Here is a 14,479-nt window from a genome sequence, read left to right on the forward strand (position 1 = left end):
CTGGTTCCTGTGATGAAGAAATACCGTGACATCAATAACCAGGAGCATTAAAATGTTAAACTGAGAGCTCCAATGTTGGAAACAGCAATCTGAACACCAAATTAGAGTTTTGTGAACTCATTGTTTCTGAGTCACTACTGGAAGGAGTATATTTCTCTTAATATCCAAAGAATATTGTGTGGAGTGAAATGTTTTAAACACTTTGACACAGTTTGGCTCAACATCAGAGATTGGAGATGTGCATATAAAGTTATATATTGAATCTTAACATCAAACAGAAGCTACAGCTACACAGAAAATGCATCTGGTATCTTTCTTTAAATTAAAAAAGGTGATATTTCAGTTACTTATCGCAAACATCCACCACAATGAGTTTTATTTTAAAATATTTCGATAAGGTCCTGATACCAAGAGATTCCTATTGACGTAACCTCCATATTTACAGCCAAACTATACTTGTACTACTACTTCTTTTAATAGTACATTTGACACAATGTTCACATATTCTGCTCAGAAAACTCCAATAGAAGGCTGATTTAAGTTTAACTGACTGACCTTTATGTTGTAAAGGTAATTTTCTCCTCTGGTTGTTTTAACATTAAACATGGTGTCCCACAAGGCTCTATACTTAGTCCTCTGATAATCAACATGTATAGTAATATACTAACTATAGGGTGAATTCAACAGGGGGCACAATATTAACTACCACCAATATGCTGATGAAATTCAACTGTACATCATCAGTTATTGTCACCAGATGAGTCAAATCCCATAACTTTCATTTGTGTTTTGACAATATAATAACAGTTCCATAACTTTCTGCTAGAGACAAAGGACAAAACTCGATCCTTGGTAATTGGACCTGAATTAAACATGAGGAAACTCTTTACCAACCTTCTTTCAGTGTTACTGTATGAAGAGGAGGCAGCAAGTAAAAAGTATTGGTGTTGAAGTCAGATTCATCATGCTTTCTATTATTACAGGAACATAAACAAACACAAGGCTTAAAGTCAATGGTACATTTTTGTTCCCCTATAGTAGTGGTAGCCTAAAACCTAAAACATCAGTCCATGTAAACGTCACCTCATGTGGTGAAACGATATTAAAAATGTACTCACTGCCACAGACTTAGTGTTAATGTGATGAAACTCTACAGTGTTTCTGTCCTCCAGATTACTATTTACACATGTATTATTATTATTTTTCAATTTTAGATTCATCACATCATTTGCTTTTGACTTATATCGAATAGAGAAAATCATTGATATTCTTCCTGTATGATACTATTTAATGTATGCTTTGCAGTATGTGTAATATGCTGTTTAGGGTTTGTTCATATTGTTTGGTCTTGCTGTGTTCTCTTGTTGATTCCAGTGTTGGTTATTTAGAAATGTATCTTTGTTAATCCAAACCATTGATTGGTAGAGTGTTTCCTCAAGGTATTTAGGGGTACACCAGGTATTATGGGGACGAGGACATGCCTCTCCACCCGAGCGTGCAAGCAGACAGACAAGTTATGAAAGATTAAAGCATACAGGCTGGTCTGTCTTTCCATCATAAGTGGGAGCTGTACTGTAAGTAAGTCTGGACAGGCCAAGATTGTGCACAATTATGTTTTAGTGAAAGAAAGAAAGAAAGAAAGAAAGAAAGAAAGAAAGAAAGAAAGAAAGAAAGAAAGAAAGAGACAAAACAAAGATGTGTAACCTGCCTCATCGATAGCAGGTTTATCAGAGAACCTTACAACAACCAAGACCTTAAACTTTTTATTTACTGATGCCATGATAACAATTTATTCAATAACATCTACTCATACAATAGATATTCCTTTAAGAATCTGTATCATAGTGGAATATTGTATATACTGCAATGTAAACAATGACCAGTTTCTCTTCTATTATTTAGTAAAGTTCATGTATATGTGCAGAAAAAAAAACACAAAACACAAATATGATGCTGGGAATTCTTTATTAACAGAAATCAGAATAATGCATCAGGTTTACACAACCAGACATATTCCAAACTGTTAAATTCATCCTGAGAATAAACAACAGCTCACTCTGTATATTGTAGACAACAGAATGACACATCATGAGCAGCACTCATCATTTATCCTCAGGAGGCTTCCTACTTGGGGCTGGAGCTACAAAATTTGTTTTAATTTAGTCTCAAAATTCAGGGGCAAAGTATTTTATAAATTGTTTAAATTGACCGCTGGGATACTGTTACTGTTACTGAATTTATTTCGCTAACTGAGGTTTTTGTCAGTTACAGTTAGATATATATTTGTAGTTTGTCTTTTACCCAATAGCTCAGTTATATGCTCTTTTGAAAATTCATTTTCAATTGCCCAAATTAGTCAGTACAACATAGAAATTTAGCTCTACTTGTTCGTGGATAAAAACTTTTTTTATATTTACCAAATCTATACCATGTTTTTGCCTCATGAGACATGTTTTGATTAGTACACACAGCATTTTCTCATGCTTGTCCTTTATTTTATCGTATTTAAGTACTTGATCATGATTGTTGAGAGATGTTTTGCTTTGACATCGTACACAAGCAACATTTAAAGGGAAGTTAACAAGACTAAACAATTTCTCAATCATGTTTTTATCATTGATCGCCATGTTATCATACTGTGTGTCGTTTGATAGACTATCATCTATGCATCATGGCCAAAAGACTGGCATGTTTATGTCAGGTTGTTCTTTTATTTACGGTATCTATCAGACTGACTTCATTCTGGAGGAGCAGGGGTGATTCAGGAGGAAGAGGATGATGAAGAACTTGTATTACTTGACAGAAGGCTGTGAAAACAAAACATCAAAGATTTAGTCAGATTCAGTCAAAATTTTTACATTTAGTGTGTTTTAATTTAAATTAATTTTTATTAATGTAATATCTGCAAACCCATGAATCAATTTTAGATTTTAATTCTTACGCGGAACATTTTTAAAAGAAATCTTTCTTTTTGGCCAGCAGAGGGAGACGCTGTGATGCAGTTAAGAAAACCAGACGCATGAGGGAGGATGTAGTCTGAGTTTCTGCCATAATTTAAACATCTTTAATCGAACAAACTAATGAAGGGCCAAGAAAAACTTTTTTGGGGGGACAAAGTTGTTACTGGCTTCCTCTTCTCAATCAACCACTGTGATTATAAATCATCAGTTGATTAATGTATTAATATATTTACTTACCATCTGCTAGTCCAGACTTCTCTTCCCTCTGTAAATCACTGGAGGAGAGAAGGTTGAAATGATATTAGAAAAATCATCCAACATCATGTATATATAACATCTATAAAGATAATACACAGGGCCTACATTACACCCTGCACATTGAAGAAAATTGATACATTATCCAAATTGTGTTGGCATGGTTGTAAAGTAGAAGGTACGCTGATGCACTTGTTGTGTTACTGTCCTCTTTTCAAGTAGTTTTGGTCGTACGTTACTGAAAAGTTGTCATGTTTTCTTAATATAGATATCAAACCTTGTCCAGTAACTTGTATACTAAGTGTGAAAATGGCCATTGTGCAACCAGAAATTGTACATAGTATTATAACACTGACCTTCCTATCAGCCAAGCGGATCATTTTAATGAACTGGAAATGTAAATCGAACTGGTTCAATATGGAGAACTGGCGTAAGGACTTTATGGACTTGCTATCAATGGAAGAGGCTGCTCTAATTCTCCAAGACGATGACAGGCCTGATGGACTTCATGGTCCCTGGAATTTTATTAGATCTTGTCTTGTGAAAGTTTAAACAGATTCTGTATTATTGAATCTCTGTTTTTATATTCTGTATCCACCCCCCTTTCATTTTTTAGAGGGTTTTGTATTTTTCTTTTTTTTTGTATTATTGTCACTGTCACTGTCACTTTTTGTTATTAAAAATTATTAATTAAAAAAGAATATTTTGCTAAAGCATTTGCCATTAGGTATTAGAGACAGTTGGGTGACTTTTTTAAACTTTAAATAGCTTTACAAACATTTATGCAGAAATTGAAAGTTGAGGATTTTAACATACTCACCTGTGCCAACGTTGCTTCCTGAACAAGTGACTGAAAAAGCAGAAACAAAGGACATTTAACCAAATTTCAAAATATTTCATCCATAGTCAGAATTCAAATAATTCATAAATCAAACAGTTCGGAAATTTCCTTATTGCTTTGCAACAATACTATGCTTTATTCCCAATCAAGGTGAATTCAAATCCTTCATAGAGGCAGATAAAATGACTCACACAGCTGCTTCATGTGTCTCCAACTATGTTAAAACTGAACACAAGTATCATAAAACATTATGAAAATATGTTGGAGCAGTATGATCTGAGGGTTAGCTATTGTAAATACACACATATACTCCACTGTCATACCTGAGTACAGTCTCTGAGGGCAGAACAGGACTTTGCTGCCCTCTGATGTCAGCGGGGCCACCACTACATGATACACATCCCCACACTGGACGCTGCCAATATCACAGCTGCTCTCCCCGGGAGATGCATCGCACGTGTAGTTGTTGCTGCTTCCCACCATCTCTGCAATGTAGCTGTGGCTGCTGCCGGCGCTGCGCCAGTACACCCGCAGAGAGTTACTGGCCGTCCTGTACAGCCTGACACCTGACGGACAGCAGGCACCTGTGAGAGAGACAGAGACTCTGATGAAGTTATGTGTGTCTTTCTTATCTGAATTCATATTTGCTTTGTGCAACAGAGACATGATTGATGAGTTTGTGTGTGACAACTTTGAAGACAGTGGTTTTCTTTTGGCTTTTTGGCCTTACAACCATCTCTAATGTCATGAGACATCACTGCTGCATGCATACTCAAATAGCACAGGTTGTGCTGAAAAGAAGGATGCTAATTTATTGCCTGTGCCTTACAGTTATTCATTTATACATATATATACATACATAACATTTAGAGATCCATATTACCAGCATTAGGGAAAACATGGCTAAAAACTTCAGAGCGTTTTAAGGGCATGTTGGTGGATATTTAATTTATAAAACTTAACTCAATAAACAAAAAATGATGTCTATTCCAATGAAGGTAAGTCTGAATCCTTGAATAAAATATCATTTTGATATATATTACATTTGTGGTACATATTTCAGGGATCTGTTCATTATGAGTGACAATAGATGAGAAAGGCAATTTTATTTTATAAAGAGGTATGCCTTTTATTTCTATACTGCAAGTATCATACCAATTTTAATGCATAAAAGTGGCCACTTAGTAGATTTTTATAATTCTCAAGAGTCATGTTAGTTTTTGAAGTCTCACTTATAAGAGAAGCTCTTAAACTGCTTCCATATTTCAAGGAGCATACTTGAAATGAAAGACAGAATAGTGCTGAAATATTAGAGTAATGTAAATCCTTTGATTGTGTGTACAGGGGCCTCTGAAACTGCATTTATACCCTGCAACATTAATTACACTCTCCATTCAAACCAATGTAGCTCTTGAAGGATGTTAAAGATTTATAACAAAAAAACCTGCCGTCTTCTCATTGGTGGAAACCATCATTACTCACTGGACGAGAAACCCTGATAGGTGCAGTTGGAACTGCGCCCGCTGTGGCTGAACGCCTCCATTGTGATGGTGTAGTTTGTGCCACAGGTGATGCATCCCATGAGGCAGTGGGAGTCCTGGGTGTGGCAGCGGGCGTGACCGCGCGGTGATGTCAGAGAGGTGATGAACGTATGTGCACCTTTGGCGTGAGACCACGAGACGTTGGTCATTGCCTGAGTGACCTGAGCCACTGTTAGGCTCACCGGACAACAGGGTTCTGTAAAAGAAGATGATATATTGTGTGGTTTAGTGTTCAGATTATAATTAATATAGCTGCTGTAAAGTTGGAATGGAAATAAACATGGGGGAAGTATTAAAGGGTTTAATTAAAGGGGCACTCCACAGATTTTACGTGAAGTTCAGTTTACTCGTCATGAGGAAAGCAAAACAGTTGTGTCTTCTGTGGCCTGGAGGCCAAGCTGGAGGCATATGTTGTCATAGTGGTCATTTAGGATGCAGGAAGGGTCTAATGGAACATACACTATCCAGTTGCATTATGGGATATGTAGGATTCAGTGTTTTTTCACAACAGCCATATCTATACACCCATACAAGGGGCTAAAAATCCAGTTGTCTTGGTCTCTTCTGCTTTGGTTGTTGTTCCTCACCTTTATGAAAGTGCAATACTAAATTGCTGTAGTACTTTGTAGATTTTTTTTGATTAATTGCAATTAATTATTTGTCATTTACAAATTAATTGCTATGCCAAGAATGCATTTTATATATATATATATATATATATATATATATATATATATATATATATATATATATATAGTGAAATCATCATTTTTGAAATAAGTACTCTGTGTTCAAAATCATTAACGTGTTAAACTAGATTTCAGCAGTCACATAATGTTAATTTTTAGAATTTAAATTTATTTAACTCTGATTATTTTAATATTTTTGCCACTTAGTAAAATATTGCATTTTTCTGAGTTACTCATGTTGTTCGAGTTCAATATCAGATTTTATGGCAGCCAATAAATTGCTGTCAAATTCTGTCCTTCCTGTAGATAATTACATGCAGACAGGTGACAAATACATACAGGGTACAAGGAGTATGACTGAATGGTTTGAGGAGTATGACAGTGATGAGAATCATTTACTATGTCCTTCACAGTTACCAGATCTTGATGTATTTGAATATCTATGGGATAGTAGATGTAGTGCACCTCAGACTTGCAACTGTTGCACAACATCACTAAGACACTTCATGTCAACATGTTAATTGAATGGGTCAACCCAAACCTTTGACAGCTCACCTGTTTCCAGAGAGTCAGAGTAGCTGGGTAAGCTCTGGCCAGCGGCGCTGGTTGCTATGACGCTGACTTCATAGGTGGAGCCACAGGGAAGCTCAGTGATGTCACAGCTGCTTCCACCGGTGGTACAGGTGTGTGTGCCGTCATCTCCCGACGCGCTCACAGTGTAAGTGGCGGCGCGGTTGTTTGCTGTCCAGCTGACACTGACGCAGGAGGAGTTTTTCGGATTCAGTGACAGCATCGTGGGCATGCAGGGAGCTGGCAGCGAGGAGGGAAGAGAGGAAATACCTTATAGAGTGTCCTTACATGGTTGTTTACCTACTGTTTAAATGTTTGAAGAATTACTGGTGAAATGATGATGAAATGATTGGGCTATAAAGGTAAAGATGGAAATCATTCTCATATACCTATTGTAGTTTCATTAAATATACAAAACAATCACCCAAAACCATAACGGATAGTTAATTAAATTAATTAATTAAATTGAATCAATAAAACTACTAATTGCTACATCAAAAAGCTCATCAAAACCTTTGTAGTTATTTATCGAAATGAAGAAAAATCAAAGGCAACTTTGTGCTTTAGTAGTGAAATTTGAATAATTCTCTGTATATACAGTATGGATATACAATAAGAATCTGTATTTTCATCATGTAATGTTTCATTTCAATAGGATTCAAGTTTTTTTTTCCTATTCACTGCTGGGGTTTTTTAAGATTATGAACATTTTGAAATAGGAGGTCGGTTGGGTGTATTTGTTGCATACATACACATGTGCATTGAACTATTTGTCTAAAGGACACTGCCCAACTTGAATATTATTTTTTTTAATCTGCAACCTGTCTGGAAAATCGTCTTTGTGTGTGTTTTCTACCTGTTTCTTTGGTGTGAGCTTTGCATGCACGGTTGCATCCACTGATATCATTACAGGGTGTCACCACCACGCTGTAGGGACTGTCACAGCTGAGGTCAGAGAGGGCGCACACAGGTGCCGTGTCGTTACACAGGATGACCTCTGAACCGTCTGCCGCCCGAGTCTCATAGAGCTCTGCCCCCCGCGAGGCTGTCCACATGATCTCCAGAGTGTCAGTGCTCACCAGGGAGACGGACACACCCTCTGGACAACAGGGCACTGAGGGATACAGAGGATAAACAGGTAAACACACATAACCACAAAGAGAAATCTTAAAACATGTCACCTCTGCTGCTACTTACAGGTGGTATAGTTGAGAATCTCTCCTTGAGGACTGCTGCCGGCCTGGTTGAAGGCGAACACAGACATCAGGTATGTGTAGCCACACTGGCAGTGGTAGGTGCAGCTGTTGCTGGTGGTGTTGCATGTCTCCTCACCGCCGTCACCTCTCTTGATGTAGGCCACGTAGGAGTCAGCATAAGGCACCGTGTTCCACGTCAGTGTGCAGTTTCCTTCTGCCGGCTCCTCGAGAGCCAAAGACTCTGGTGGGCAGGGGACTGACAGTACAGGACAGCAGGGAGATTACTCACAATCACAAACTGACAGTGTTCTCAGTGTTGCCCAGTGTTGTCACAGAACTACCACTGCTGTTCTAGTGCAGTATCGGGTTGTTTTTGTCTTTTTAACACAAAAAAACAATACAACCAAAGATATCAAAGTAATACTCACCTTGGTAGAAACATAGAAAAATCTTTACTGGTTAACAAATTTCTATCATGTCATGGTATATACTCTATCTCTATGTTGCACAAGCATATTTGGTACCACCTACTGTACATCTGTGTAGTGTTACATCAATGCCAGGAAAAAAATAAAACATTAGTTGATAAAACTGTTCTCCTACTCACAGGTGATGAACACCTCGGGGCTGGACGGGTAGCTGCACCCAGCCTCGTTTGAAGCAGTCACCTGGATAGTGTGTATCTGCCCACAGCCCACTGGAGACAAGGTGCAGGATTTGGAAGTGGAGTTGCATGTGAGGTTCTGGTCACTCATCACATGGTACTGAATGGATCCATAAACATCCTGCTCCAGTTCCCAGGACACAGACAGTCCAGCCAGGCTATTATTCATCACCACAGAGACATTGACAGAAGCTGGTGTTGGAGGTCCTGTTAACAGACAGAGACAAAACATAGTGGCACATCGCATAATGCAATCAGTTTACATATATTCTTTGAGACAGTACGTTTCTGCACTGCATTTCAGTGGAGCATATTGTGCTCTTTATTCCATGTATTTATTAGATGACTGTAGTTAATAATTGTTCTTTTAGATTAAAAAGTTACAGACATTAACCTATAAAAATATGACATATAGCTAGAGATTAAACTACCCAAAACAGAAACCCACTATAGCAGCATTAAAATACTGCTTACATGTCGAAGAATAATTTATGTAATTGTGTGAAAGGGAACATTATTCTCTATGAGCATGTAGCATCAATACTGATGTGATTATCTTTGAAATGATTTTGACGGCATTTGTGTTTGTAGAAAAACCTTTAAACTGCAGCGTGAAACTTTACATATAAGTGAACATCTGTTACATTCAAGCCCTTTGCCAAACGAGTTCACACAATCATGATTAAGCCTATCACTGCTAGATAAATCTCTCTGTATTTCACAATTTACAGAGTTTTAAAATCTGGTGTTGGTGGCGACATTCCTGCACTGGCCGGATGAATGCATACTGCGCATGCTCTATTGGCAGAACATGCATGAGAGACTTCCACCGGCCAAGCGGCTAACTTCCGGTTAGCCCTCTGCTAACTTGAATAGGGATCAAGTGCGACTCTTCTAGACCTTCCAAATGTTATTGGACCGGGTGGATCAAATTCTAATAGTAAAATTAGTCATTTTGCAGGGATTGAATGATGCTCAAAACAATTTATCCACTGTTTTATAAAATGCAACAGTAGCGATGCAGTTGGCTACAGCGAAGCCTATGATGTAAGCACGTGTGGACAGTGTTTTTGTAATTACTCTCACTGCCGGAAGGGGGAGACAAACTCCAGCTTTAAAGGATAGTGACGTAAGCACAACACATACACATTACTGCACCTCACAGGGTATAAAAACTGTCTCAGTGCTTTCTTACGTGTTGTCTGGTTGATGTACAAACTGCCCTCTCCCTGTCGGCCCTCGGGATCCCAGGCAAAACCCCTGATCATGTAGAGTGAGCCGGCATCCAGGCCAGAGATGGTCAAATTGGTGTTGGAGGTGTTCTGCTTCATGTTGGTGCTTGAGCCAAACTTGTATATGGACAGGGTGTACTGGACGGCGTTGGCAACAGGGGCCCAGGATACAACAATGCTGTCGTTGCTGGGAGAGGAGGTGGAGAGCTGAGGAGGAGGCAAAACTGTGGAGGAGAGCAAAGTTTGACAAGTTTTACATGAATGAGGTACTTTGAGAGATCAAGACTGTACTAGCCCACTTTTTACAGGCAAGGAAGAAGTACTCCATGGTCACAAAGGAGGCTCTGTGCAATAGATAAATGTTATAGTAATTTCATGATACGTGGATAACAAATAACTGGGTTGTAATTAAAATCCCCAAATGTTTCATCTAAGATTATCTACATGTCTGGAAATTTTCCCAGTGAGGTACAAATGAACACAGATAAAGTCACTTTAGGGGTTAGAGTTCATGCATTAAGTCTTTTGGTTTTTGGCAAGTCCAAGTCAAGCCTCCAGGTTGAAATTGTCACTATATTATTTGTTGCAGCCTTCAAGCACTCATATGATGGAATAATACTACCTTTCCCTGTGGGTAAAACTAAAAGGTATAAACTAAGCTAAAAGAATTTAAGTCTTGAAACTAGATTTCGACACAGGGTGAGGGACCTGACCTATCTCAAGTGTGGGAATGTAAATTAAAAAGTGAAAAACTTCTTTCTCCTTATACCTTTTTTATGTTTTTGGTTTCCAACATGTGACTGAAAAGCATGTCTTTATATTTTGAACATGTAAAGATACAAATAAATGCATGTATGATTCTAAAATACAATCTAACATACAGTATATAGCCTATGTTCCTGAAATAAGATGAAATCCTGAATATAGCAAATAATAAACAAAAAATGGTGAAACTGATTACTGTTTGTTTTTTTGGCTCATGTGGATCAGATTTGCCCCCCCGGGGTGGGGGTGGGGGTAAGAGGTGAGGGCTATGTACTCATGTTGAGGTCAACTCTTTGTGTTTTACATAGAAGGGTCAGGTATAGTTACCACTGACACAGGAGAGGCCCTGAGGGGTGCTGATGCATTTCTTGTATAAGAAAAACCCTGGATTTGCACAAATACTGAACCTGGGTTTGACTGGAGACATATATAGTGTATAACTGTGTATAGTTCCTCTGCTGTGAGACAATGAGGCAGATCAAGTGACCTCTGCAGGGCATGGGAAGTGATGAGAAAAGTACTCAATGTTTCTTTATGAATGTGTGACTCATTTCTACACAGAAGCAGGCTATTGGGTGTTATTTTTGAATTTTTGGACTGAATTAATCATGAGGTTTTGTTTCGTAGCTGTGAAAGTGGACTTTTTTTAATATAAAATCTAACATTCTGCACACAAACATACTGTGACAAACAACAGTACCTGTCTTTTCAGTCACAGGAAGTGACGGCTGGCTGCGACCTCCACTGTTCACAGCTATGACGCTGAGCGAGTACTCAGTGTACGGTGTGAGGAACCCGATCTCAGCGGGGGAGGAGTACACTGTGTCTTCTCTGTAGAAGCCATTGGCACTCTGGACTCGTATGATGTAATGAGTCGCCCCGGTCTTCAAGCTGAACCCCACCATCAAGGTCTGGCTATCCTTCGGCTTCACTGTCTGGATGGGATCCATCATCTCGGGAGCTGAAATAGTCACAGTCAGTTCAGATCAGAGATGGTATCTAAGAAGACGACACGCACTGTAAAATTTTACCTCAAATAAGAACATTTGATTGATGATAGATGACTGTGGGTCCCAATGTTACCTACAAACCATGATTGTAACCATGACTGTAACTACAAAAAATTCTCCTTTTAAGATATTTTCATTTCATTTAAGGGGTCAAATATTTATTTTATCTTGTAAACCAAATTTAAGTCAAAGACAGTGACTCCTATGTGGTCCTCTGCTCAGTGTACATTGGCAAATTATCCATCATCAGCCTCCAATTTTATGATATTTATCTGTTTAAGTTATTCCAATAATAGTTTTTATACTGGATCCACTATAGCTTTTTCCAGTGAAATGGTGTGTCTGAATATACCAGTTTAAACTGTACAATACCGGACAAATTTTAAAAAGTCAAAAAGGCAAAATCAGTAATACTGAAAACAAGAATTTATAGCAGCAAACACTGGTTTGTTTTTTGAAATATGAAAATAAAACGACAATTAATCACTAAATAGAATATTCTGCCTTTCAGTTCTTAACAGTACAGGTTTAGACTGAAGTGTATCTCACCTGTTGATGACTCAATATGTGCACTGCTCAGTACTCCTTGAGAATTATCCAAAGCTTCGACTGTGAAGGCATACACGATGTTCGGGGACAGAGAGTTGACAGAGCCCATCACTGTGTTGGGACCAAACTGGGCAAAAGCAATGGGGGTGTTCTGTGAGCTTTTGGGGGCGACGGTGATCTTGTATGAGCTGGCTCCAGAGTACCTGGTCCATCTGAGAATCGCAGTCTTGGATGTTACCGAGAATACGGATACTGTGATAGCTGATGAGGGAGATGAAAGAAGTTGAGGTTATTATAGCATTGTGGATTTGATTACACATAAATGTAGGATAACTATCAAGGTTTGTACCCCTTCACCCTCATATACTGCAGTGATACAAACAACTACAGTGAATATATATGGTAAAAGTAAACATACACTACCTGATTGAGCTGCAGCCTGCAAATTTGAGAAAATGAGAAAAAATGATCAACAACAATTTAATGTAGTTTTATAAAAATACAAATGTTATACTGTGTTTATTCCAGACTGTTAATGCTATGTTAACAACATATTATGTACATTTTGCTCTTCTCTTTTATCAGCAAAATTCTTGTGCCTGAATTTGAAATAATCTATATCTTATTACAATTTTTCCATTACTTTACCTGTGAACATATGCCCAGCAAGCTAAAAATCACCAGCCACTGCATTGCGCCCATTCTTCACGTCTGTCTCTTGAAACACTCCTCTCACAATTACTCACACTTGACAGTTAATATTTGATGTTTTAAAATGCTTCACTCTTTACCGTTTTACCTTTTCTTTAACATATCTGGCGTCTGTGTTGGTTGAAATACCTGTATCTGGACCCTCCCAGTGGAGGCAAATGTCCAATCATGCCGAAGCAGAGACATGCACCTTGGGGCAGGTGCAGGGTAGCATGAGAGGGAAAAAGACACCCTTTCTAGCTATGGGCTAGATATTCTATATTCAAGGCACCACAAAATGTGGAATGTATAGGGGTCTGGCAAAGGAACTGGACTTCCCCTAGAAGCCTTAAATTACACCTGAATGTGAAAGTAGTCTAAATTTATGATTATTTTTCATAATTATAGATGCTTATTTCCACCAGGAAATGGAAAAAAATGTTAGAAATAAAAGTGTAAGTCAAAATTGAAATAGCAAGTCAAAAATGTTTGACATAGTCTTCAAAGTAAAATTATGAGTTAAATTATAACTACATTATGAGATAGTAGGTCAAACTTAAAATAATATAAATGAGATATCATAATTCATAATTATGACTTCATATTTCATAATCCTGGCTTTTAAAGTGAATATTTTGATTACCTCATAATTATGACTTATATCTCATAATTTTGGCATATTTCAAGATTATGATTTAGAAAGTAAACATTTTTACTCAGTATCTCATCCTTTTATTTATTTATTTATTTTCAATTTCACTAACCTTTCATTTGTTTTGCCTCTCTTCCTGGGGAAAATTGGCTCCCATGTTCATTCATATTCATATTCCATCTAAATTATAAACAAAAATGCCAGAAAAACTAGATAGATAGAGATGTTTTCAGTTTTGGGACTTTTTCTGTAATCCTTGATTTTTGGTGAAATATTGGATCATTTGAACATTTATTGAAATGAAACCATGTGAGAAGTTTAGAGGGAAAAATCACTATTTGGTGGAGCTGTTAACAACTCATAGACATCTGAAATATGACCCTGATTACACGCTGCTTTTTGTAAGACGTCAAAAGCCTTTAACATCTTTAATAATCATCTTTAACAATGTGTTGTATTTTAAAATCTTGTTATATTATCCATTGTGTTAAATCTTCAGCTGAAAAGTAACTAAAGCTGTCAAATAAATGTAGTGGAATGGAAAATACAATATTTCCCTCTGAAATGTAGTGGAGTGGAAGGATAAAGTAGAATAAAATGGAAAAATTCAAGTAAAGTACAAGTACCTCGAAATTGTACTTTAGTTAACTTGAGTTAATGTATTTACTTACTTTCCTCAACTGAGGACAGGAAGTACAGACACACCACATAAACCACACTACATTACACACCCACACACACACAAACCGCAAACACACACACACACACACACACACACACACACAAACACACACACACACACACACACACACCAAACCAAAAGCAGAAAAGTGGATGGGGATTTAGGAAATTTGGGTTCGTGGAT

At 37.7% G+C, this 14,479-nt stretch overlaps 1 protein-coding gene across 1 annotated transcript; it reads right to left on the reverse strand.

Annotated features, from left to right (window-relative positions):
* Positions 1-1,946: 1,946 nt before the first annotated feature.
* Positions 1,947-14,424, reverse strand: LOC137187431 (fibronectin type III domain-containing protein 7-like). The gene is made up of 14 exons (XM_067596300.1): positions 12,921-14,424; positions 12,696-12,711; positions 12,273-12,533; positions 11,414-11,674; positions 9,912-10,172; positions 8,660-8,923; positions 8,054-8,308; positions 7,713-7,970; positions 6,842-7,096; positions 5,539-5,793; positions 4,380-4,640; positions 4,036-4,065; positions 3,198-3,235; positions 1,947-2,807 (listed from the first exon to the last, which is right to left on the reverse strand). The coding sequence occupies exons 1-13, from the start codon at positions 12,972-12,974 to the stop codon at positions 3,204-3,206; spliced, it is 2,463 nt and encodes an 820-aa protein (XP_067452401.1). The 5' UTR covers positions 12,975-14,424; the 3' UTR covers positions 1,947-2,807; positions 3,198-3,203.
* Positions 14,425-14,479: the final 55 nt, after the last annotated feature.

Source organism: Thunnus thynnus, chromosome 8, assembly GCF_963924715.1.
Source record: "Thunnus thynnus chromosome 8, fThuThy2.1, whole genome shotgun sequence".
Lineage (NCBI taxonomy): Eukaryota > Metazoa > Chordata > Actinopteri > Scombriformes > Scombridae > Thunnus > Thunnus thynnus.

Excerpts from the sequence above, each read along its gene's own strand:
- LOC137187431 (XM_067596300.1), bottom strand. The coding sequence starts at position 12,974 with ATGGGCGCAATGCAGTGGCTGGTGATTTTTAGCTTGCTGGGCATATGT. Across the intron at positions 10,173-11,413 it reads TCCTGTGACTGAAAAGACAG|TTTTGCCTCCTCCTCAGCTC; the intron begins GTACTGTTGTTT and ends TCTCCTCCACAG. Across the intron at positions 7,097-7,712 it reads AGCTCACACCAAAGAAACAG|CTCCCTGCATGCCCACGATG; the intron begins GTAGAAAACACA and ends CCTCGCTGCCAG.